The sequence below is a fragment of the Heterocephalus glaber genome, unplaced genomic scaffold, assembly GCF_053883595.1.
Source record: "Heterocephalus glaber isolate CG9 unplaced genomic scaffold, H.glaber_assembly_v1.0 deba00000347, whole genome shotgun sequence".
Classification (NCBI taxonomy): Eukaryota; Metazoa; Chordata; class Mammalia; order Rodentia; family Bathyergidae; genus Heterocephalus; species Heterocephalus glaber.
Genome location: NW_028258143.1, coordinates 50,249,572 through 50,276,749, shown reverse-complemented (window position 1 = coordinate 50,276,749; position 27,178 = coordinate 50,249,572). Strand labels below are relative to the sequence as shown.

Genomic DNA, 27,178 nt, shown 5'->3' with positions numbered 1-27,178 from the left:
AGCAAGAAGATCACCATGAGTTTGAGGCCAGACTGGGCTGCACAGTGAGTTCAAGGCAGCCTGAACTACATAGCAAGATCCTGTCTCCAAAAAAAAAAAAAAAAAAAAAAAAATCAAAGAAATAATGGCTTAAAAATTTTGAAATTTGATGAAAATTGTAAGCTAACAGATCTAAGAAGCTAATAAACTCCAAGCACACCAAAAGGCATTAAGCTGAACTTCTAAAATCTATGATAAAAAGAAAATCTTACGGGCAAACAAAGAAAAAAGACAAGTTATACACAGAGGAACAAAGACAAATATAACAGGAGAGTTCACAACAGAAAAAAATTCAAGTGAGAAGACAATGGAAAAAACTCTTTAAAGTAGTAAAAGAAAATAAATTCTATACCACGTGAAAATATCTTTCAAATACAAAAGCAAAATAAAGACTTTAGACAAGAGGAGCTGAAAGACTTTATCACCAGAAGACTTGCACTAAAAGGAATGGTAGTGGAAGTCTTTCACACAGAAGGAAAACGACACCAGAGGGAAATAAAGATCTACCTAAAAATATATTGATAAATATATAAAATATTCTTATTATTTAAATATCTTTAAGGGCCAAGGATTTAGCTCAGTGGTTCCACCACCTGCCTCACAAGCACAAGGACCTGAGTTCGATCCCCGGTACCAAAAATAAATAAATGTCTTTAAAATATACTTGACTGGACAAAGATAATAACAATTTATTGTGGAATTTGTAATATACAGAAAAATTAAATGTATGGTGATAAAGCATAAAGGTCACTAAGAAAGAAATTAAGGTGGACTATTGTAAGATTCTTTCCTATATGTAAAGTGGTATAAGATTACTTAAAGGTAGACAAGGATAAGTTAAAGATGTGTGTTAGAAATCATAAAGCAACCCCAAAATAACAAAACGAAGAGCTATGGCTAATAAATTAACAAAGAAGATAAGTTGAAATCATATAAAATACTCAATGAATCTTGAAGAAGGAGCAGAAGGAGGAGGCAGCAGCAAAATGATAGATTTGAACCTAAACATATGAATAAGTTAGAAGTAAATGGTCAAAACCCCTCCCCCAATTTAAAGGAAGAAAATTGTGACTACATAAAAGAGTAAATGCAACTACACACTGCTTTAAAAAAATACACAAATATACTTTAAAAAACAAAAAAATATACAAATATAAAGATACAAGTAAGTTCAAAGTAAAAGATATACCATGCTAAAAGTAGTCACATGAAAACTGGACTACCTATATTAATACCAAAGTAGATTTCAGAGCAAAATACCTTGAAATAAGTCTCTCCCCATCCCTCCCTCTACATGCACATACCTACACACCTTAATGGTTCTGTTTCTTTGGACAACCCTGATTAATACACCTGCAGTCCCTTTTGCTATCACTTACATACACCAAATGGAGACAGAGACAACTTTGGTGATAAACATCTTGTAATATGACTAAGGGAAGAGGCAAGTTCTGTGCAAAACCACATGGCAGAAAGTTGGTTTTGAGTAACTTCTTTCCTCTTCTATCATTTCTTTTCCCTTGGTTCACTGATTGCCCAAGTTCCCTACAGATGTTGGGGCTTTTGTGGATAGGGGTCTAAGATACTGAATCCAGATGTTCCTCTGCATTCTCATAAACAGACTCCCCATTCTGTGTCAGATTTTTCTGTGCCTAGATATTCCCACAAGTCCTCTGTTGAAGGGACTACTTGCTAAGTAATCTAGGATGGCTTTGAACTATGATCCTCCTGCCTCAGTCTCTTAAGTGCTGATGTTATAGGTGTATACCACCATGCTTGGCTTAAGAAGCATTTAGATCCTGAAGAGAACTTAGAGGCACTGATAAAAATTCTTTCTTTGAACAGAAAAGAAAGGCAGAAAGAAGGCTGACTCAAGGTTAGAAACTGAGGTAAGTGGAAATCTTCTCATTCCAAACTCAGGCTTCTATGAATTCATCCAACCCACATCTTCCTTGAGCTCTTGCATCTACACAGTAGGCCATGTTTGACTCTCTCAGGAACCTTTGATGTGCCAGCATTTTTTACCTCATTGGAACTTCTAAGTGTCTATAGGGATCTGAAATACCAGGCTTTTGACTTAGAAGTGTTGATTTCCTGTATCTGAGCACCAGCTGTCAGGCTGTCCTTGGTGTCTGGGTGTGTGAGGAACCCAACAAGATTCTCTTTGGACTAGTGCCTCACCAAGGTGTTTGTTTTCTAGGAGAAAGTCGCTTGCACATGGCTTTTATTACACCCTTCTGAACAATCAGATTCTAGTCTTGCTCATCCTCTTTGAGCTATTTTGCAACTCTTTCTAAATGGCTGGTACTGATAGATACATAAATGATAACCAATCTGATGATGATTTTAATCCATTTCTTCCCCTCTGGAAAATCAGCTCTGTCTCCATTTACTATTCATCTCAACATTCCTTTATTTCTTAAGCTTTTCCTTTGAACTGATTGTAACATCTGCCTGGTTATCTCATATCATATGAATAAATTAACAAATTCGTCTTTATTTCTGTATCTCAGACATGATTTTTATCTTCTTCTGCATATTATCTTTTAACAAGAGAAAGAAAAGAGTACAAACATCCAGCCTACAGAGATGACCCAACGGAGCACCATAGCAGGCATGGAGACACGAAGTCCTCACATCTATACAGACCCGAGTGGGCCCACAAATACTGTCCCTTCTCTACTTATAATTTTTGAAAAGAAAATATTGGCTTCAAGACTCCAGTGGATACTAAAATCCAAAAATGCTCAAATCCCTTACTTAAAATGCTATAGTATTTGCATAGAACCTACACACATTTACTCATATACTGTATTTTATTTTTTTGTTGGTTTGTTTTGTTTGCTTTTTGTTTTTTTGGTACCAGGGATTGAACTTGGGATGTTGCGTTTGCGAGGCAGACAGTGGCACGGAGCTAAATCCCCGGCCCCTCTCATATATTTTAAATTATCTCTAGATTACTTTTTTTAAAAAAAAAACAGGGTCTCACTTTGTAGGGTGCCCCTGAACTCACTATGTACCCCAGACTGACCTTGAACTCCTGGCAATGCTCCAACCTCAGCCTCCTGAGTGTTGGGATTACAGGCACCACCATGCCCGGCTGGTAGATTATTTTTAATATCTAAAACAATGTAAATTCTAGGTGAATAATTATTATACTGTATAGTTTAAAGAATAATGACAAAAAACACTCATTTGAGATTAAAAAAATTATATTAATGTTGGAGATTGCTTGCATTTTTGTAATGCCTTATACTTTTAAATTGCATCTCTCATCTTGGTCCTTCTATGCCTGTATTTTTACATTGCTTGAGAAAGATCTGAATCTTCTAAAGATGCCTTTGAAATCCCAACCTATAATGAATGAGCTCTACTTTGATACATCCCTGCAATCTGAGTTTTGCATTCAAAGGCACACAAAACATCTGTACCTCTAAGTGGAGATTTGCACGCTCCTAAATTAATAGATTTTTTTTCCCCATAGCTTATTTTTCAGTCTGTAGCATTTTTATTTTCTTATTAAAAACTTTAAGTTTTTTAAGGGCAGGGATTTAGCTCAGTGGTGCCACCACCTGCCTCACAAGCGCAAGTCCCTGAGTTCAATCCCTGGTACCAAAAAAAAAAAAAACTTTAAATATATTCATTCAGGATGGATTGTTCACTCTGGATGGTTTTAGAACTTTGGCATAGCCACGTTTTCTCTGTTGGCTACTTTCTATCAACTTGACTTCTTATCTCCATTCATTTGTTCATTCAATAGAACTCTGTGTATACTAAGGCTTAGATGTTATGGTTCCCCCATAGGTTTGTGTATTGGAGGGTTGGTCCCCAGGCTGGCAGTTTGGGAAGGTACTGGAATCTTTAAGAGGTGGGGCCTAGTGGGAGGTCTTTAGGTCATGACGGGGCGCTGCCCTGAGAGGGAGAACAAGTCTCATGAGAGCAGGTTGTCACAAAAGCCTGAGTCTCTCTCTGGCTTCTTGTTTCAAGAAATGAGCTCTTCTGAAAAGCTGAACTCATGCAATGCAGGATGCACTGATTTTCCTGGCACCAGCAGAAGTCCTAAATGGCATGAATGAGCAATGTAAAATGAATTCTTTGACCTCGGGAAGCTTATATACCAGACAGGGAAACAAACATTAAATAAAAATGTAAAGATGTCATTTTGGGGTAGGATAAGTGCTATGAAGAATACTAAATCAGGGTAGGGGAATCAGTGAATATTTTGGGGTGTTTTGGACAGCAATCTTAAGTTACCAGGATAGTAAGGAAATTCAAGTCATGTCCCATGATGAGCAGCTGCTTCTGGGGCTGGAGGCATTGAGTTTAGAAAGAAAAAGACACCAGGATCCCATTACCAGTCATATGCAGCCCACCTGCATTAGAATCATCTGGAGGCCTCATAAAACATGTGGACTCCTGAGCCACACTGGGATTTTTCTAACATAGAATCAGAATCTCTGGGGCCACACACAGGAATCTATATTTTAATAAGTTCCTATGGTGATTGAACTATAGTGTGAGAACCACGGACTTAGAGGAACATGATAAGTGACTGCCATCAAGTAGAGAAAACCCAGAAGGTAGGACTGGAATGGATGCTAAAAGCTTCTAAAGGATGATTTTGGTCAGGGTTAGGAAGTACATGGTGGTCATCAAATATCGATTAACATGAAATGGGCTGCCTTGGGAGCCAGGGAGTGAATTCTTAGACCCTAAAACTTAAATGGGAAGCTAATTAACAAGGTCAAAAATGTTGTCAAAAAATGACAAAGAATTTCTAGGGACTTTAGCTAGGTAGTTGGAATGGATGACCCTCCGAGATTCCTTCTAACAAAGATGCTATGTTGACTTCTCCCTTGGCTCAAGAAATTGCCTCTGTGATTTAAAAACTGATGTTTATCATTGCCCAATACTCATACTGGGACAAATCTTTAGTTACTATCTTATATTTCAGTCATAAATGGCAGACTCCTAAAATTTCCCCGATGGTTTATTAGGGGTCTTAGAAGCTCAACTATGATCTCTTTCACAAGCTATTGTCCTCAACATTCACTAGAATAGTGGCTCTCCCTCAGTGTAGCTCCTGTCAGGAGCAGCAGCACCTGTTAAAAGTGCAAAGTCTCCTTTCTCTCTGTCTGTCTGTCTCTCTCTCTCTCTGTCTCTCTTTCCCTCCCCCCTCCCTCTCCCTCTCCTCCTCCCTCAATTTCTCTCTAAAATACACATACTGAATCAGGAATTTGGGGGTGGTACCCAGGAATCTGCATTTGAACAAGCCTTCTATGACTGATTGGTGAGGAAAAACCACTGAGAGAAACAGAATCCTGGATGTCTCCAGGGACAGTCTATCTAAAGAAGTAGACTGGCTACAATGTCTCCCTGTCCTCTTTGCTAGACACAAATGATTTATGGGGTTTCTGGAGCACATCATTTTCCTTTGCAAAAGGTCAATTGCTCAGAATCTACCCTAAAGAAATCCTCACACATGTTTAATATTTAGGATTGTTTATTGAGCACTGCTGGCAAACAATTGGAAACAATTTCAGAATCCACCAGTGGAGGAATAACTAAATAAATGTCAGGGATTTCAGTGAGCAGGTTGGAAGGAATGTGTAAGGACAATGGAATTATATCTAACTCCATTACTAAATAGAAAAGCAAGCTGCCAAATGGTACAAAAAATGTGATTCAGGTTAAGCTGAAAATGCAAAGTTTCTTCCCTCTCTCCTCCTGTATCTGTGTGTGTGTGTGTGTGTGTGTGTGTGTGTGTGTGTGTTCTGAAACTACAAAAATACAAAACAAAACATGGGCCCGGGGATTTAGCTCAGTGGTTTCACTGCCTGCTGCGCAAGCGCAAGGACCAGAGTTCGATCCCCGGTACCAATTAAAAAAAAAAAAAAACAGTGGCCACTTTAGAGAGAGGAAATGGTTGGACAGATGCTGGAAGATGGAATTAGAGAGGGCTGGGGATTTAGATCAGGGGTTCTGCTGCCTGCCTCAGAAGTGCAAGGACCTGAGTTCGATCCTCAGTACCAAAAAAAATAAAAAAGATGGAATTATAGATACAGAAAAAAGTTCTTAGGCATACATAATAATATTTTTAGAGGAAATGTATTCTGCAGTATTTTTGTAATAAAAAATAATTTCAAAATAAAAACATATACAGAGCAAAAATATTAATTTCAAACATTACATAAAAATTGTTATTATGTTATTATTATAATAATTATTATTATATGTTATTATTGTCATTATGACAATAGGCCTAAATCTTGGCCAAAGAATCATAGATCTACTAAGCTGATTAATGTCACTTACACTTTATGAGGCAAAGAATCTTAATTAATCCTTTTCCTATATTACGTTGCTAATGAGGGATTCTTGATCTGTGTCAGTGACCACCCAGACTGTCTGGACAATTATCTGAACAATTCAATCAATATAAATCATTTTTCTCTTATGTAGATAATGAAGATAGCAGAGCTATTTTGGCTTAATTTGACAATTATCCTCAATTGCCCATTTCCCTTTGCGAGTCTAAATTCCAGATTTAGTTTATTAAGTTCTTATATTTACCATAAGCCCTTTTAATTTTTTCCCTTCGTGTTTGGCCTTGAGTAAAGAGAAAGAACAGCTGGCCACCATCTGCTAAAAGTGAGAAAAGAAAAGAAGAAAAGAAGGAAGGAAGGAAGGAAAAGAGAAAAAGAAATGAAAAGAAAAGAAAAAAGACAAAATTCATTATATCCTTAGGAAAACTCTTAAATCAGGACCTTAGGATAAGAAGTCACATTGATCTCTGCTACTGGATTTGAAAGTTCTGAGATGGTAAACTCTTTCTGATACAATATCACTCACTAAAGCACTTTGTACACAATAGTCATTTAAAAAATGCTTCTGATGCCGATGCAGTCTTACAAGCTCAAATAAGAGGCCTTCTAAGGGGAAAAAACCCCACCACAACATTGAGAATTAGAAATTAAGGCTAAGTTTATTCATAAATTAATTCATAATAGAAAGCTAAACTTCAAACTGATTATCCTATTTTACACTTAGGAAAATTATTAATGGACTTTTTATCTCATTGGGTTCTACAAATTGCTTTTGCAGTGAAAATTCAGAAGTGTTCAACTGTCTCCGTTATTTTGATGGGCTTTGATATTAGATAGACTCATTTCACATTCTGACTCCACTACATTCTACCTGTGTGACTTTAAGCAGTTTCCTCATTTGTAAATCTCAAGTAATATGAGCCACGTGAGGGGCTATTTCCAGTGTTAAGTGAGATCATATATGTAAAACCTTTGCATGAAGCCAGCTATCAGCAAGTGTTCAATAAATGTCCATCTCTCCCTCCTTCCCTTCGTTTCTTTGGCACAAATAGATTTCCCTCTTCTTCCCCTCAGATGTGTGAGTGGATGCAGCTGCTCATCTTTCACTCTGTCATCCTAAACCACTGCACCCAGGCCTGGGCAGATATATTTACCGCCAAGCCCCTAGAAAATGCTATAGGAGGGATGGTTAAAAGGTCACCTGGAGGTTGGCTCATGGATGGGGTAGCAGCCCCCTAAAGCACTGTGCTGGGAAGATTTCCAAGGTCACATCTGGGATCTGAAGGAAAAATGCTTGGGCTGAGGTGTCCTATCTGCAGCCCAGGCTGGAGGATAAATGGGCTGCTTCCTCAGTGGCATGCATATGCCTTCCCTGGTCCAGAAGACTTCCTCGAATTCCTCTTCCTCCACCTCTTCCCCCTTTTCTCCTTTTCATTCATCATTATCTCATTCATTTTTCTTTTTGCGGCTTCATTATTACCACTACTGAATCCCCCAGGCAAGGACACAGAGTTTCTACCTAGCTGTTGGTTTCTATCAAGGAAGCAGGGAGCCAATCCAAGGGTCCAGGTGAGCATTCTCTGCTAACTCGACGTTGTCTGGCACCTTCATGACTTTTTTCCTCTTGTTTCCCTTTGCTATCTCTTGTTCTGTTGTTTCCATAGCTTGGCACTTGCTCCCTGTGTTTCTGTTTTTAACTGGCTTCTTCTCTATGACCGAATTAGTTCTTGAAGCTGCTCATAAAGGCAGAATATTAGGGAAATCAGGAAAGATGGCCTGGATTTATTATTACTGCCACTACTCAGTATTTGGAGAAGAGCATGATTGATATTACCACTTGTATCTATTTCTCAAATCACCACTACAGATTCCTGGCTAAATTTGCAGGCTAACAATACAGAGATAATTTTTTTCTGATGATAATTGAATGCATGAAAAGCAAGGGTCAGCAGAGTAAGCTCCATGAGAAAGGCAGGGCCCTGAAAGAATTATCTTAGTTTCTGAATGGTCTATATTCTTAGGCAGGAAGGCATTAGCCTGCCAAAGCCAAATGGGTGGTTGCAGAAATTCTCTTCAGGCTATGGTAGCCTGGATGGTTACTATAGACTATAGAGTAAGGGCACTCACACCCTTAATCCTAGTGCCCTTGATCCTAGCACTGCACCATGAATCAATCCCAGAATCACACACTAGATTCAGCCACCTCTGAAAAAGCCCCACCGATGACTGCACGAGGCTTTGGGGGACATCTAGATACAAACCATAACAGGATCCTCCTGCCTCAGCCTCCTAAGTAGCTGGCAATATAGACATGTGCCACTACACCAGCTCCCTGCTATTCTAATACCTAAATTACCCAAAAGGCATCAGCACACATACACACAGCTGGGAAGGGTGAGCAACTCACTTTCTCAACTAAGCTAAGGAATACAGGCAGAAAGGACAAGCTGCAAAGACAGCAGACCTGTTAGAGACCTGACCTGTATGGGTCCCTTTCCTATTGCTGGGACAAAATACTGAACACCTGAAAAAAGGAGAAAAGCTTTATTTTGGCTCACAGTATCAGTGGGCTCAGTCTATGACAACAGCATAATGAAAAGGGCCTGGTGGAGGAAACCTGCTCAGCTCATGGTGGCCAGGAGGTAGAGAGGGAGAGAGAAAGAAGAGCCAGATGAGAATACAGCCTCCCAGGTCATGCTCCCAAGTGACCCACCTCTTTCACTCAGCCCTACCTCCATACATGAGACTTTTGGGAGAGATTTTAAATGTAAACCATAACAAACCTCACCCCAGAGCATGTCACCATGCATTTACTTTCTCTAGAAGGTAAATGTGGACAGTTCACACAGCGGGTAATACATTTCACTGACAAGTCATCCTCCCTACGTACTATCTCTTCACAGGTCCAGCACCACCATATAAACCAACCTCCAGGGAACCGAGGGTTCTGCTCAACCTGCTGCAGATGTCTTGGCTCCCTGGAGCAGCGGATTAAGATCTGTATACACCCAACTCCCATTTATGTAGGTACAGGTGAAAGAGAAGAAATCCAAGGATGTCCTGAAGGATTTGCATTGACTTATTCATATTCACTGTTGACTACCCAGAGAAAAGCACAGAGCCATTCATTCATTGAAAAATGAAGTTTGATGTCTGATTTTTCTTCTAAACCTTGCATAGGAGCTGGCACTAACCTTAGGGAGTGCTCAGGGCTCTGTGCTCACAGGTAGACTATCACAGTGATAACTGGTGATTTAAGTTTGCTCTGCAAGAGGGAAAGGAATGTGCTACAGGTTTAAGACTGCAAACAAGCCTTTTTCATGGCCTTGGAATTAGAGGGCTCACAAGCTCTCATCCACTCCTCCTCAGGCACTCTGCACTTGTTGATTCTTACACTGTACACCGAGGAAGCAGCAAGTAAGCAAGGAGTAAGAAATGAATGGGGTGGGAGGAACTGGAGCCATTTATTCATCCAGCCCCTATTCATCCAGTCCAGTCCTTTCTTCATTCAGTTAAGTAATATATGACTTCCATACTCACTTCTCCCTGACGAACAGAACACCAGTTCAAGTGACAACGAGCCAGCCCCAGACCTGTTTTTTTTTTTGGTACCAGGTATTGAACTCTGGTCCTTGCTCTTGCGCAGCAGACGGCAAAACCACTGAGCTAAACCCCCCATAGGCCTGTTCTTTACTAATGCTAAGCCTCTCCCCACATCTAGGAGTGGTTATGTGATCAAGGTGGGACAAATGAGGTACATATGAAATAGCCTCAGGAAAAATGTTTTCTTTCCTGATAAAAGCAGTATAGATGCAGCTGGCTTAGCTATTCATCCTGCCTCTTTCTTCCTGCCTGAAATGTAGGCATGATGGCTGAAGGGATAGCAGCCATCTTCTGACCACAAAATTGTAAGTCAAACCATATAACACTAAAGATAGTACAAAGGTACAAAAGACAGTCAGAAATTGTCCATGCCCTTGATGACAACATTGAGCAGCTGAACTGCTAGAAATACCTTACCTCTAAACTTCTTTTCAACTGAGAATAAGCAAGCAGACAAATTCATTTGCCAGTGGTTCTCTATTTGGGCAATTCTGTCCCCACAGAGACATCTAACAATATTTTTTTATCAGAGCTGGAAATTGGACCCAGGTTCTCACACATGGTAGGCAAGTGCTCTACCACTAAACTACATCTCACCCCCAGGGAAACATTTCTGATTGTCACAACTATTGATAGTGGGGAGGAAGTGGGTATTGGTATCTAATAGGTAGAAACCAGTCACGGAGCTGCTACATATCTTATAAGGCATAGAACAGTATCCTACAAACAATTATCTTGCCCAAAAAGTCAATAATAATAATAAGGTTGAGAAACTCTGGCTCAAGTCACTAAAATGTTTCTTTGCTATTTATAGTCAGATGCACTCCTGACTAGCTGTCCCTCCTTCAGTATACCGAGAACACACACTGCAGGCCAGACACCATGCCATGAAAGGTGCTAGGGATACAAAAACAAATAAGATCCACTCCAGCCCCTCACAAGTTCACAGTCCAGGGGAGCAGATGCACATTCTGGAGTAGAGGAGGCAGCCACCAGCAGCCTGCTGGAGTCCAGACAGGCCTCACAGGAAATATGACTGAGCTGGAGACCAGGCAGCAGGGAGATGACCCCATGAAGATGGCCTCCCACCAGAGAGAAGAGGGGTGCAAAGGCCAATGTCACATGTGGCCTGGAAGGTCCAAGGTCAGACTGACAGGAGTCGTGTGCGTGGGAGGACCATGGAGGAAAGGTGAGACTAGGTGGTTGAGGCCAATTATAGACAGGCTTGCCTCTGAGGAATAGCACAGGTTAGTATTTATGACAGTGACAGGATCATCTTTATATTTTTATAAACATAACTGTCATGGCAGTGCAAGGAATCCAGGGAGATGGGCAAAAGCTAGAAAGTCAAGAAGGCACATTCGAAGGCCAGACCAAAGTTCCAGTGAGAGTATTCTGAAAAGTATGACAGGAAGTAGTCAAAGAATGTTTAGGATGTTCTCTGTCACATTCCTTTGTAGTTCTTCCTACAAGGCAAGAATGTGCCTTCTCTATCTTTGTGTCCTTAGCACCTCAGTCCACGTTTGCCATACTGAGGAGTCTGAGTCCTCACTATACATTCTATCTTGATAACAGGAAGGGTGTGTCAATGGCCCAGAACCAAGAAGGCCTGTGGGTTGGTGGTTTGATCTGGTCATGATACAAATGTATTTGCTTCCTGAATGTACCTACAAGGACCTCTCTGGGGTGAGCCTGAAGAAATATGAAGTCGAGGATCAAAGTCTAATATTAAAGCCCTAAGATAAAGATCACATCTTAGAAGGTCTGAATGTCTAGAGTCATTCCAGACCTTCCACTGGTAAGAATATCTGGATCTCAAAAGGTTCACTCTCAAATCCAAGAAAGCTAACTGGTCAACTCCAGGGGTGTCTTCAGTATGGAGTCTTGTGGGTCCTTTACAGTACAAAAATTCAAAAGCAGGGCCGGGGATTTAGCTCAGTGGTTCCGCCACCTGCCTCACAAGTAGAAGGACCCGAGTTCGATCCCTGGTACCAAAAAAAAAAAATTCAAAAGCAGTAAGGATAAACCACAAGGGTGAGGGGGTATAAATCATGTGGAATTTATAAATCCCCATTTTTGAGCTTCTGCTATGTGCCAGGACTCTACCAGACATGTGGCGATACACATCAAAGCAGAGGTGTATGGTGGCCTTTTAGGAGACATTGCTCCAGAGGGCACTTTGGTTCTTTCACAAATGTTAAGCAACAACAATTGCATTCATAATCTTTGACATTCACAGAGCTTCCCTTTAGCAGCTACAGATCATGGTACTACTTGGAAGGTGGTTATAAAATCATATAACTGATTTCTTAAAAAATCACACCAAAATTGATGTTCCTTTTCAAAGATCATTCACTCTGCAACTCCTTGGGAGGTTACATCTCTATAACATTGCTTGTATTGCCACAAAATTTCAGAGAATTATTTTTAGAATCAATATGTAAGCTTCCATTTAAAAATTACCTTCAAAGTTGTAAATTTTGGTCATGTATAGGTTAATTTTTAGAAGTAGTCAAAATTAGTCTGTAGTTAAATCTAACAGACAACATGGTCAAATCAAGTGTTCCTATAAAACAAATAAAATCATTGTGTTCTTAGGACTAAAGGAAGCTCCAAATGGAAAATAAAAAGTATTCTGGCCAACAACAGGATTGTTGGAACAAATATGTGGCTTCTGCAGCTACTGAGACCACCTCAGACACAATGAATGTGAAAACCTAGTGTCCATTCCATGAAGCTAAAGTTTAGACTCTCATTTTTCCAGGCACTTGAATGTTCCTTCTGACATCACCGGAGAATCCTACACCTTTAGCAACTCTTCCTTAATTTCACTTTATTCACAAAGAGAAGACTTAGAAAAAAATAATTAAAAATATTAAACCACTGAATGAGAAGAAGAAAAATCTATGGTGTTATCCGTATTAGATAGTCTCAGGATGACAAAATCCCACATAACTGAAAAGTGATCTTTCTCAGTTGGGAATTACCTATATCATGGGATACAAAACTATGATGTCCAGGATGAGGGAAGTAAAAGTAAACCTTAAAAAGTTTGTGCTAAAGAATCAACAACTGGGATCTCATCTTATTAAAAAGCTTCTGCACTGCAAAAGAAACCACCAACAGAGCTAACAGACAACCTACAGTGTGGGAAAAAAATTTTAGCAGCTGTAACTCAAAGGACTACTATCTAGAATATAAAAAGAAATTTAAAAAAATCAGACCCCCCCAAATTCAGAGACCCAGTTCAAAAATGGGCATCTGAAATCAACAGACATTTCTCAGACAAAGAAATAAAAGCAGCAAATAAATATATGAAAAAATGTTCAATATCACTGGTCATTCGAGAGATGCAGATGAAAACAACACTGAGATTCCACCTCACCCCAGAAAGAATGGCTGCTATCAAGAAATCAACCAATAACAAATGCTGACAGGGCTGTGGGGAGAAAGGAACCCTTCTTCATTGTTGGTGGGAGCGCAGACTGGTGCAACCACTGTGAAAATCAATATGGAGCTACCTCAAAGAACTAGGACGAGAAGTCCCATTTGACCCAGCTATTCCCCTGCTGGCTATCTTCCCCAAAGAATTAAAAGAATCATACCACAACAATATATGTGCACCGATGTTCATAGCGGCACAGTTTGTAATAGCTAAAGCTTGGAAGCAGCCCAAATGCCCATCAACTGGAAACTGGATAAAGAAGATGTGGTTTCTTTGATAAAATGGAGTACTACTCAGCCATAAAGAATGAGAAACTAGAGTCATTTATAGCTAAATGGATGCATATCTAGGCCATACTTTTAAGTGAAATAAAAAGGACACACATGGGTAAATACCAAATAGTTTCTCTAGTGTGAGAAACTGATAGTGTAAATAAGGGTTAAAATGAATAATTGATAATTTGAAATAGGAAAAAAGGTCCAAAGACATAGGGGTGAAGGGAGGGGAAGGGGAAAGGAAAGAAGGGAAAGGAAAAACTATGAGAAAAGAACAAAAAATTGGAAATGATGTCTGTGTAAATAGGGAAGGGTGGAGAGGGTGAAGGGTGCACAGGTAATGGGGAAAAAATAAGAACCAAGATATATCATGTACAGGTACAAACACTCAATGATAAATGTAAGTGAATTGTATACCTAAAATGTACCAATAAAAGAATTTAAGAAAAAAAAAAAGTTTGTGCTGGGCATGGTGGCTCACACCTGTAATCCCAGCACTTGGGGGGCTGAGGCAGGAGGAACATCCTGAGTTCGATACCAGCCTGAACCACATAAAGAGACACTCTCTCTCTCTCTCTAAAAAAGTGTGTATGTGCATTACAAGAAAGAAGATACACATTGGATAACTCACTTTTTCTATTTTTAATTTTTTTCTGTTTCTTCCTTGTATTTATTCATATTTTAAACAGGTAATACACTCAAAGGATGAGTGGATCAAGATGGTGGATTGTGTACATATACTTACTTTTTCTCCCTTCTGAAACCCCAATAACATGACAGCAAAGAGATTTTTTTAAAGGCATAAATCCTTCATGAAGATGAAAAGAAAGGGAGATAAGAAAGAGAGAGAAGATAAGCACAAGAAAATTTTGGGAACAAGAAAGCAGATGGAAAATGGTGACAGACTTAGCAGGCCTGAAAAAGCTAAATCCTAAGTCACAGTAGCAAAGATAAGAAGCAACCTGATGATACCAAAGAACTCCCCTCTTTGCTGCCTCTGCAAAGACTCTGAAATTTATAGACCCACACACCTTTGAAACTGGTGAAGGAAGATCTAAACCAGGAAAATTCCTTAAAAGTTAATGAGAAGCAAGCATATTCCCAGATTTTTCTTCCTAGATCTAAAGGGAGATTTTCTAGGATAGAAAATTTTTGTTTTAGTCCTTGAAACATTAGCCAGAGCAATCAGGCAAGAGAAAGAAATAAAAGGGATATATAGAAGAAAGGATGAAGTCAAAATATCATTATTTGCCAATGACATGATCCTTTACTTACAAGACCCAAAAGACTTCTAGAATTGATAACCAAATTCAGCAGTGTATCAGGACACAAAATAAACATACAAAAATCAAAAGTATTCCTATATATTAATAATGAACTCACTGAAAAAGCAATTAGGAAAATAATAGCATTCACAATAACATCAAAAAAAATAAATACTTGTGTATTAGCCTAAGAAAGTGAAGTGCCTCCACAATAAAAATTGCACCAGATTAAAAAAGAAAACTGAGGCGGACATCAGAAAATGGAAAAATATCCTGTTTCTGGACAGACAGAACCAACATAATCAAAATACTATACTTCCAAAACTGATACATAGATTTTTATGCAGTCCTAATCAAAATACCAATGTCATTTCTCATAGAGTAAAGAGTAAACAACCCTAAAATATATATGAAATCAAAAGAGACCCAGAATAGCAGAAGCAATCCTGGGTAACAAAAGCAAAGCAGGTGGCATCACAATCCCAGGCTTGAAGTTATACTATAAAGCTACAGTGATTAAGACAGCATGGGCCGGGGATTTAGCTCAGTGGTTTTGCACCTGCTGTGCAAGCACAAGGACCCGAGTTCGATCCCTGGTACCAAAAAAAAACACAACAAGATATTGGCACCAAAACAGACACATAGATCAACAGAAGAGAATAGAAGAAGCAGAAACAACCCAGGCACATACAGCTATTTGGTCTTTGACAAAGTAGCCAAAAATATACACTAGAGGAAAGATAGCCTCTTTACTAAATGGTGCTGGGAAATTGGATATCTCATGTAGAAGACTGAGTCTAGACACATATATCTCACCATGTACCAAACAAAAATTTAAAAATGGATCAAAGATGTAAAGGTTAAAACAGAAACAAACTGCTGGAAGATAAAATAGGTAAAATTCTTGAAGATATAGTCATAGGCAAGAACTTGCTGAATAGAACTCCAATGGCATAAGAAATAATACTGAGAATCAACAAATGGGATCATATCAAGTTAAAAAGCTTCTGCACAGCAAAGGAAACAATCAACAGAGTGAAGAGACAATCTATGTTATGGGGAAAAAAACCTTAAAAACAGTAGATGTCCCCAAAGTAAAAGACCTAATCAAAAAAATGGGCTACTGAAATGAATAAATACTTTTAGAAGAAGTAAAAATAGTCAATAAGTACATGGAAAAAAGCTCATCATCACTGGCCATCAGAGAAAAGCAAATTAAAACTACACTGAGATACCACCTTACTCCAGAAAGAATGACTATCCTCATAAATCTAATAATAACAAATGCTGGCGAGGATGGTGGGGAGGGGACTCTACTACATTGTTGGTGAGAATGTAAACTAATACATCACTGTGGAAATTAGTATGGAGATTTCTCAAAAAATTAAAAGTAGAAATTTCATTTGACCGGCTATTCCCTTCCTAAGTTTCTTCCTAGGTATCTTCACATTACAGGTATACATGCATACCCATGTTCATAGCTGCACAATTTACAATAGCTAGATCTTGGAAACAGTATATATGTCCATCAACAGATGAATGGATAAGGAAAATGTGGTATTTATACACAATGAAGTACTATGCTGCTATAAAGATAAACTTGAGACACTCGAAGGTAAACGGATGAAACTTGAGAACATAACATTAAGTGAAATAAGTCAGACAAACAGCTGAAATACTGCATGGTTTCTCTTATAGGAGAAATTATATATATATATATATATATGTATATATAGATGAATCAGGGAGAAGATAAACACTTCCCTAAATTACATATTTCATTGTTTTAAAATATTTCAATACATATATTAATTTGTTTCTTTTATGCAAAAAGTTTATCTTAGTTCTTTGAAAAGAAACTTTGTGTTACTATTATCTGTTTTTGGTTTTTTTTTTGGTACTGGTAATTGAACTCGGGACCTTGCGCTTGCGAGGCAGGTGACAAAACCACTGAGCTAAATCCCCAGCCCTATCTGTTTCTTTTTTGTAAGAATCTTTTTGGTTACATCTTGTACTGAATCACTACTTAGAAGATAATGATGCATAGTGCAAAAACTATTGTAATTCTATTATTTGGGTATGACATTTTGTTTTATCTTTTCACAAAGTAAAAAGAAAAAGTGTGGCATTAGAAAAGGAAGATTTCTGTTTATAATCATATAAGACTGAGTGTTACTAAACCAAGCACAGAGGGAGTAAGGGACACTTGCATATTTTGAAAGTTGGAGACTCCTAGTTCTCATCTTCTCCTGGATTCCAGAACCCGTTAATGCCAGTGGAAGACTGGCTGATTAGAATCTTCCTAAAAGCAAACATCAGTCTGCCTAGGGAGATAATCATTCAGGAATCTTTTCATTGGAGTACCTGGCAATAGGATGCCATGTTCAAACTTTATACCCAGGATGGAGGACACTGGGGTGCTATGGAGTCATAATTCTGCCCAGAGCAGGGATCTGATTCAGCTTGGATCCTGTGTGGGACATACTGTACTACATACTTTTAAAAGGAATGGGGATTTTCCTTTTATTGCCTCAAAGAGGCAGAATGCAGAAGCTGAATTCAAAACTCAGAAGCAGCTGATCAACAACTTAATGTAGATACTATGTAGGAAAGGAAGGAAAAAGAAAATTCTGTGAAGAGAATGATAAATAATAGCAAGAATTTTGCAGTATGTTTTGTTTTGTTTTTGAGACAGGGTCCAGCTATGCAGTTCAGGCTGACTTTCAACTCACTATATAGCCGGGGCTGGCTTTGAATTTATGGCGATCCTCCTGCCTCTGCCTTGAGTTCAGAGATTACAAGCATGCACCGCCATGACTGGCCCTGTTTTTTGGGTCTCACTGTGTAGTTCAGGGCAGACTTGAACTCGCTCTGTAGCCCAGAGTGGCCTCAAACTCTCAAGTGATCCCCGTGCCTTCATCTCCCAAGTGCTGGGATTAAGGTGCGTACCACCATGCCTGGCTTAACAGAGTCTTTTAAACCCTGGCTCAAGTGGAGTTGACCCCATCCCTGGCACTTGACCCAGGCACTGCCAATCATGCCCTGGACACAATGATTGGCTCAAGGGTGGCATGTGATCCACGATGGGACAAACAGTTCCTTGTGTGAGAACCATCAGAAACTCTATTGTGGCAGGTGTTGCTGGGCCTATAGAATGGAATGCTTCCTTCTAGAAGCTTTCCAGGGGGCGCCATCTCAACCCTGCCCTGCCTTGACAAGAAACTCTTGAATGGGGGAAAACAAAGTTGATAAAAGGAAAAAGTTGGTGGCTGAGTAAAATTGTTTAATGCCCTGAATCCAAACATATTTCTGGACTTCTCAGTTTCATAAGTCCGTACATCACTCCCTTTTAATTTTGGCTTCAAGTAGCTCTTGAGGCTTGTATGCTCTCTCAATCTAGGTTGTATGTTGCAATGCAAGTAAAGCTTAACCTCAACAAAGCCAGCTCCCTTTATGTGCCATGTGCTTCAAAAGAGCAAGGACCAAAGAGTCAGTCAGGAGATGGTTAAAGAAGCTAGAGATAAAGAAGAAGGAGAAAGGGCCGAGGATTTAGCTCAGGGGTTTCACCACCTGGTACAAAAGCGCAAGGACCTGAGTTCAACCCCCGGTACCAAAATAAAAAAAGAAGAAGGAGAAAGAGTTTGATTCAACTCAATAAATATTTAATAAACACCTAATTTACAGCAGGCATCACACTGGATGGACCAGGCCATGCAAGGCGAAGTACATGAGAGATCAGAGAATTTACCAATAGTCAGAGAACAGAGCAAAGGTAAGAGTTTATTGACACACTGCAAGAGAGCAGTGGGCAGGTCCAAGAGACAGCCACATCACTGGGGAGAAAGCAGGGACCTTTACATTTGATTTTAATGTGGGGGGGGTGGAAATGTCATTTCAGGAGCACTTTCTTCGGGTCATGGTGATTCCACTGTCCATCTATCTCAGTTCTAAGGATCAAAGCTAAAGGCCTTCTGGAGCCTTGTCAAAATTGCAACCTGTAAACAGATGCTCCTGAGAGATCTATAAGGTGCCAAACAATTCAGAAAAGATGTTCTTGGGCTGGGGATTTAGCTCAGTGGTTTCACCACCTGCTGCGCAAGCGCAAGGACCCGAGATCCATCCCCAGTACCAAAAAACAAAACAAAGCAAAACAGAAAAGATGTTCTTTATATAATTACATTTGCTTCCTAGATCCTTTTTCCATATCCTCAAACCCTTAAAAAAAACCCAGTCTCTCACCCTGACTGTGTGATTCCTCTCTTGGAAACTCTCACCCACTGTCCCCCCTGCAGCATCCTCTATCTAAATAAACTCGTCTCTTTCTGTATTCCTTGTCTATTGGTAAAATCCTTTGTACCACCAGCTTCTCTGTGCCGTCTTGCACAGCACTTACTAAACTGCACGATTTATTGCAACAGCAAACCATTAGCCTTGTCCCTGTCCTTGAGATACTTGCTGGGTTACAGCAACTCACATAGGCAGAGTGTCTGCTCCAGTGTTGCCATTCTGAGCGCTCATTGCCCAGGAAGACAGTGGTTTTCTGGGGTGCCCCTCAACAGCCTGCCTTCCAGAAGGTTTTGGCTACCTGCCCAATGTGGCCGTTTTAGGGCAGACAGACTTCCAACTCACCTGGCCCCGCTGACGAGAGGGTGTCAGGGCCATTCCCTTCCTCAAGAGGCCCATGGCTAGAGGATAAGAAAGGGTACTTCCAAGTCATCTTGCCATCAAGGCTGATAGAGCAAGGAAGCATATTAGGTTTGGCCAAGTTTGCAGACTTGGGTGACTTGGGGATTGGAGAATTTCTTCCCCATTCTGGACAGAGACAACATAATCCCAAGAGCACTACCTTTCAGGTTTCAGTCCTGAATCCCAGAAAAGAGGAAAAGGTAAAGAGCAACATTAACTAAGTTTCATTAAACCTTTTATTTACCTCTGCTTGATAAACCTTGGATAGCTCTGTGGCTCTGTTCCCGGCCTTTGATAGTTTCATCTGCATATTTCCTGCTAAGAGTTTACAAAACAGCACTCTTGAGCAGGAAGATAAGAAGCACCTATTTGTTGAATAACATCAAGGGGGAAACTGCTAGCTCATCCATTTTGTTGTTAAGACGCTGAAAAGGATCAAAATACCAATTAACTTGCTGGCTCCAAAATCTTTGATATCCCTAGATTTACTGACATTTTGAAACTCTTGCTCATACTTGCCTAATGGTTTTCTGATTATGAACAAAGAAGTGTCAATTTGTTTAGCATTTGACCTGTTTTCTTAAATATTTTTATGTATTCAACGCTGTGTGGCTAAAAATACTTGACTAGTTACATTCATGAGCTAAACTAATCTTTTTTATTTTGTTCCCTCTCCAAATTTAAGAGAGGAAAAAAGAAGCTTAAAGACAGTTCTTTTTAAAAAGTCATTTCATTCTTAACTTTAATTTAAAAGCTCTCATTGCGAAAAACTTTTTCCCTCTTTTCTTTCCCAAGGAATTTAGCAGCATTTGGAAGACTTGGTAAAGCAAACTACCATACTTAGGATCCATTCTTCCCTGAGAAAATGTTGGAAAAATGACTTTAGGCATTCAATTCAGAGTGAGAGTTTAAAAAAAAATTAGTAAGTATGGCTGGTGAGAAAAAGGCAGATTTTTATAATGGATAGTAATATTCCTCTTTGGGCATCTTCGGAAGTAGTGCCTCTTTCTCAGAGGTGGTTTGTTGCTGTTATTCACTATTTTTTCACAAAAAAAATCTGTGAAAATCCTATCCATACTCACACTGCACACACAAGGCATCTTTACAGTGGTTGTGCAGGAAAAGAGGGACATTCCATTCTCGGGTAAAGATAGTTGCTAGTTTAGAAAGCTTTGTGCATTTTGTGCATGTTAATAAATGACTGAATGTAGTGAACTGAGGTGATTAAAATGTAGACCCTAAAACTAGACTGTTGGGGTTCAAATCTTGGCTTTACCATTGTACCATGGAAAAGTCAATTTCTTCGTGTGCTCCAATTACTTCACTTGTAAAGTGGGGATAATAATAGAAGTCAGCTTCTAAGGTTGTCTCATGGATCAGATGAGATCATACATTTGAGGATAGTGCCCTAAAATGTCCCCTACTTTTAGGACATTTTAGGTGCTAGGAAAGTGCACATTACATGATGCCAGAGGCTAGGAGAGGAGTGAGTGCTCGGGTGTGTTCAGTTCTTTCAGAAGCTTGACTCAATGATGAAGGAATATTTCCATAAGAACAATGAAACATCTGCAGAAATTGAGAACTAAGAATTTTATGAATATCTACGGACATTTTTTTTTAATGAGACCAGAAGGAAGCTTACCTAACCTGCCCCCTGAATCACTACAGTTTAGTTGGAGCACAATAAAAATACCACAACATTGAAGCAAGTAAATGGCAGCTGGTAAATAGCCAAGTACAGTTTTAGAGGGAAGAGGGTAGAAAGGGCAACCCCTGGGTTCAGGGATCAGCAGGAGACAGCTAAATTTACAAACTGCATTTTCAAGGATTCTGGTCTGACCTTTTCACGAACTCTTCAAAGAGGATGCGGTGGGAATAGCCCTGCCGGCGGATGTTGACAGTCTCCAGGATGCCCGTGGAGCGGAGTTGGACCAGGACTCTCTCTCGGCAGAACTGCAGGGCCTCTCGGTCATCATTGGGTTTAATGCAACGCACAAAGTGAGGCTGTCCAACCACCATTTTGGAGAGCAGGTCCATCAGAGAATACTGCCAGGGAGAAAAACTCGCCTGCAATGAGGTTACCAGCTACTGGGCTTACAGGACCCTCCAGAGAAGTGTGAAGTCTGTGAATGACTCTCAGACCTTTGAGGCAAAACATGAATTAGCAACAGGGGATGGCAGTGTAAGTTCTCTTCAGAAAAACCATTTTTGAGACATCTAAGGCCAAGCAGTGTTTCCATTGGCCAGAAACTTGGATAAGATCATGTTCTAGGTTATCCTGGAATATTCTCTGGTATCTAAAATGACGCTCTAAAAACTAATTTAAAATACCCAGCCTTGGGGGAAGGGGTTGGTAATTTCTTTAGCCTAAGAACCACCAGAAAGTCTAAGCAAATTCTACTGATACTACTTATACAAGGTAGAGGAATGTAAAACAAAATTGGAGAAAAAGTTATGATCAAGATCAACTAGCATATTCCTGGCAGAGAGAAGAGAGGAGGAAAGGATGTAGGAACCCAGACTGGCTTTGTGTTCAGGTGACTCCAGTTGTCAGAGCTCCTCTCCCAGGCAGGCCTTCAGGGGTAATTGTAAACCACTCAGGAAAGGAGTTCCATTTTTTCACAATCACTCCTCTTAATGATCAAAACTCCTATCAGGGCCCGGGATGTAGCTCAATGGTTCTGCCGCCTGCCTTGCAAGCGCAAAGACCTGAGTTTGATCCCCAGTACCAACAAACAAACCCAAAAAACTCTTCTTACCTAGCTTACCAAGATAACTTATTTTTCAGTATTTTAAGGATACCAAATTAATTATCATGAGTATATTTTTGAAAAACTTTAAGCCAGGGGCTTCTCTGCTGATGGGGTGGTCACGGAGCTTGAGACTGACTTCACAGAGTCAAAGAAGCTCTAAATTCCATGAGGAAACACACACACACACACACACACACACACACACACACACACACACACACAGGAGTTACTAGAAGGATGAGGATACAGCCCAGCCACTGAAGGGGATAGGACCAGAGCAATTAGAAAGGCCCAACCACCAGAGTGATAAAGCAGAAACTGAAAGTCATGCCCAAAAGAGTAGCGTCGGAAGGATTGCTGCAAGGATGGAGTACTAGACTCAAAGACCTGGTATCTCTGCAACTTGCGCCATGAGCCGAATTCTAGTCTGCCTCTGAAACAACTGACTAGGTTGGACTTTATGGCTTTAGATCTTTCTTACACCTTCCATCTACAGTGCTGGTTCCTAGGTCTTGCCCTTGAGCCCATCTGGTTCCTCCAGCTCATTACCCAGTTTCCCATCCTCCTGACCACCCACCCCTGCAGAGCCCCTTCCTCTGCCAACACCACCTTACCCCCTTACTTGGTTTCCCCTGAAATCAGTTCCCATGCTGGCAGAGCACTATCTCTAACTACCATGAAGCTACCTGGCCCTTAGCTCCCAGTGCTACATAGTCTCTAAAGGGCTAATGTTTTATAATAATGTGAAGATCAACACATCTGTGCAGGCTGGTAGAAGAGTGCATATGTCTGATCTTTGCTATATAAGAGGCATTGAGCATAGCCCTTCTAGAGATAATCTTTTTATCCAAAGGAGACATTTCACTAGATGAAATATCAGAAATTAGGGTGGCAGAAATGGTCAATAATAGGGTTCAGGCAAATGGGTTTTGCACTGTGCCAATTCAATCTAGGAAAATAAAACCAATGCTTTTCTCAGTATCTAAACTTGATATGCCACTTTACAGAATTTTATTAACTACGATTATAAGAGACAAAAATATTTTTAATTGGTCCTTTCCGGTCTAGACCAATAAGGTCATTTTTTTTTTTTTTTTGGTACCGGGGATGGAACTCTCAGGTCCTTGTGCTTGCACAGCAGGCGGCGAAACCACTGAGCTAAATCCCCGGCAGGTCATTTCTTATACTATTATTTGCTGGAAAAGTAGCTGACACCTGTGGCTTTAAAGTCAAGAAGCAGCTCAAAGGCCAACAGAACAACTTAATTCAGCACGTTCAATACTAAGGGCTGTGCGCCTGGTGGCCTCTCTCTGCTGTTGCTACCACTTATCCCTCCCCCTACCCTACCCTCTTTCTTAATGGCTCTTGTGCTTTCCCTTTGTTCCAATGACTCCTTCATCCCTGGACCTCTCATGGGAAGGCTTGGTAAGTCCCCTTTGCATGCAGATGGAATAGACTGAGGAGACTCCATACCCGGAAGTAAGAAGCCATGGTTTGCCTCTTCATGTTGGTGGTTTCTTCTGGGTGCCGTATCACCTCCAGGGTGTCCACCTGGAAGCATAGCAACAGGGAGATAGTTTGAGGATATAGGCACTTCATTCATTCTCCTGGTTTCTCAAAATCTGAAAGGCTCTTTGGGCAAATATCTGAGAGGCAAGAGTATACACTGTGGGGAGAATTTTTATTTTTATAGACATATAGAAGATGAGGAAAAAAAGAAGTGAACTATTCAAGAAACCTGGACAGAGGTCAATGAGGCTAGGTGTTTATAAAGAGGTGGACCCCAAGCCCAGGTCGTAGCACAGAGAATTCAGCCAGCACCATTTGCTGCCCATGCCATTAGACCCTGATCCTCTACATGCCCTGGCTGACCACGGTTCCCACATTCTTGCCACAAGTAGGAGTTCACATGGGCACCAAATCCCTCAGGAACCCATCCCCACCATCTCTCCAATATCTTAGCTGACTGGAAGGAATTTGAGACAAAAACAACAGTAGGAATGAACTGCAAAGGGACAGTGCTTCGTTATTCATTGCAGCTCAGGAACAAAAACCCTGCTTTTTGTTCAAATACATGAGCATTTCAGCGCTAGCCTCGCACACCAAGGAGGTGATACAGGAATAGTGGAAATGGAAGAGGCTGCTGTCAGCACACGGCTTCTGCTAGGTGGACTGCTGCCCAGAAAGCCACTCACCATGGGCCAAAGATTTCTACAGCTCTGGTCAACAAAATTGAAAAGTGGGTTATAAGAGGGGCGGGGCTGGGGGGGGTGAGGCTCACCTGGACAGGTAAAACTTAGGGCACTATGCAAAGGGAAGGAGGCACTTCAATTGGGTTTGATAAAGAAAACAGGATTCAGGATGGGGTTTTAGCTCAGTGGTTTTGCTGCCTGCTGCACAAGCGCAAGGACCGGAGTTTGATCCCTGGTAACAAAAAAAAAAGAAAAGAAAAAAGAAAAGAAAACAGGATTCTTTAAGATGGGGGGAAAGCACAGGGCTAAGTTCTCTAAAACTCGAAAAACAATTTAAATAGCAGGAACCCAAGTGAAGACACCTCGGGACTGCATTCTGGGTGCTGGCTGTCCATTCACATGCAGCTGAAACAGTAATATAGCTGCGAGGCTGTTTCACTTTTTTTTTTTTTGGTACCAGGGATCAAAATCAGGACCTTGTTCTTTCGAGGCAGGCGGAGGGACCACTGAGCTAAATCCACAGCCCTGTTTTCACTTTTAAGTTGTGTGTTTTGTTTTGTTTGTGGTGCTGGGGATTGTATCCAGGGCCTTCAAATTGGGCTACATCCTCAACCCTTTTTTTATTTTTGAGACAGGCTCTCACTAAGTTGCCCAGCCCGGCCTTGAATTTGCAGTCCTCCTGTCCCATCCTTCCACAGTGCTGTGATCACAGGCCTGCACCATCATGGGCCAACTTCAATATTTTTAGTGAGAAAGGAGGAAAGGAAAACTTCTAGGATGAAGACTGATCTAATATAGAAAAGCAAAAAGAAATACAAACTGCCTGGCCCCACCTACAGACATGGTGTCATCAGATGGGTCTACACTGCAGGTTTTTTCCCTCTCTCCCCCTAATTAGAGGACAGCACTCAGGGCTGGGGATTTTGGGTGAGGTAAGCAGGACTTAAGGAAAGATCTTGGCTAGCACTGGCTTTCAGCTGACCACTAAATTCTGAGTTTTATTCAACTTTCTTTCCCCATCACCCACTCCCCTCATCACCATAGACACATACAACTTTTGAGGATTTCTCCTCCTCTTCCTTGTATTCAGAGATTCTCCTCCAAAGAAGCACCTCTTCTTGCTTTGAACCTTGCTTCTTCTCATCATTGCCCTCCTTTTTTACTCAAATTAGCTGATGAGGGCCAGCCCCCAAGGCTGAGGACCACCGTGAAAGGGCAGCTGAATACTCATCCATATTTGTTTGTAGGTTGTGATGGATTGACCTATTACATACTCTCAGAAAATAAAGACCTTGGTATTTGAGAATTTAACAGTTCTGTGACTAGAAAAATCAATCCTTAATGGCTGAGAAACTTAGTTTGTGTTTTGTTTTGTTTTTTGAGCTGGAAGTCTCACTATGTTGCCCTGGTTAGCCTCAAACTCCTGGGCTCAAGGGATCCTCTTGCCTCAGCCCTCCGAGCAGCTGGGACTACAACAAGGACATGCCACCATGATCAGCAGCTGAGATACAATTTTAAGAGAATAATATGTACTGTTTTCAAAATCAATACAGATCCCCTGCAGCAAAATGGAAAAATACAGAATGAAGTACCAAATGTATACTCTAAAGGTTATAAGGCTGGTATGGGACAGAAGGGAGCCCCCAGCAAGTGGGAGTTCCTCCCTAGCCGCTCAGGATCTGTGTTTCTACATGACTTTCAGCCCTAGCTTTGCATCCACATACAGGAAGGTAGTGAAAACCTGTTCTTTATTACATATAACCTGGAAATGCTGATGTTTGTCTTCAGATCATCACTGTATATTTAGTACCATACTTTTCAGAAGATATGCTATCAGAATATTTTGTAATTTAAGAATTTAAAAAGGTCATCAGTTGGTCAGAGTTTTCTTATATATTTGCATGGTCACAAGGTTCTCTTGAACACAGAGTAGATCTGAAAGGGGAACCAATTTCAAAATGATCAGTAAAAGGGACATTCTGGATTAAACCACTTCCTAACTCAGTATACTTTCCGACTATGAAACTAATTTACAAAACAATGCAAATCATCCACAATTGGGCAAGCTTGATTTCTCTTAGTCTTAGTCATTTTCTCCTTGCTGGGATTCAATACCAACAAATTAAAGGAGGAGAGGTTTATTTTGGCTCACTCTTTTTAGAGGTTTCAGTCCATAATCATCTGGTTCCAGGGCAGAAGTGATACCAGGGAAGGGCCTGCTGTGTAGAAAAGCTGTTCATGCCATGGCATCCAGGAAGCAGAGATGGGGAAACTGAGGTCCTACCAGGTCATACCCCAGTGACCCACCTCTTTCCATCAGACCCTGACTCCTAATAGCAAGTCACCTCCCCAAAGCCCTGGCTATGAGGCTCTCAGGGGACATTTAGTTATTAACCATAACACTGCCCATATGACAAATGCCCTGTCTGGTTCCTTGTGAGTGGTGCTGGTTAACTTTCCAAGTGTCATGAGTAAGCCCACTGCACAGCAGCTGAGCAAGCTTTCATGTACAGACTACACACATGGAATCTTAGAGGACTATCAAAACTTGAGAAATAAAGCATTTATTGAGTGTATCCTACACAAAATCACTG

General features: G+C 40.5%; 1 protein-coding gene across 1 annotated transcript in view; it reads right to left on the bottom strand.

Annotated features, from left to right (window-relative positions):
* The window catches only part of Myo3b (myosin IIIB), a 405,667-nt gene that overhangs the window by 147,624 nt on the left and 230,865 nt on the right, over nucleotides 1-27,178 (bottom strand). The window contains exons 24-25 of the mRNA XM_087200133.1: nucleotides 23,866-23,943; nucleotides 21,480-21,685 (exon numbers count right to left, since the gene is read on the bottom strand). Of these exons, the coding sequence (XP_087056259.1) occupies nucleotides 21,480-21,685; nucleotides 23,866-23,943 (284 nt within the window). The remainder of the gene's footprint in view (nucleotides 1-21,479; nucleotides 21,686-23,865; nucleotides 23,944-27,178) is intronic.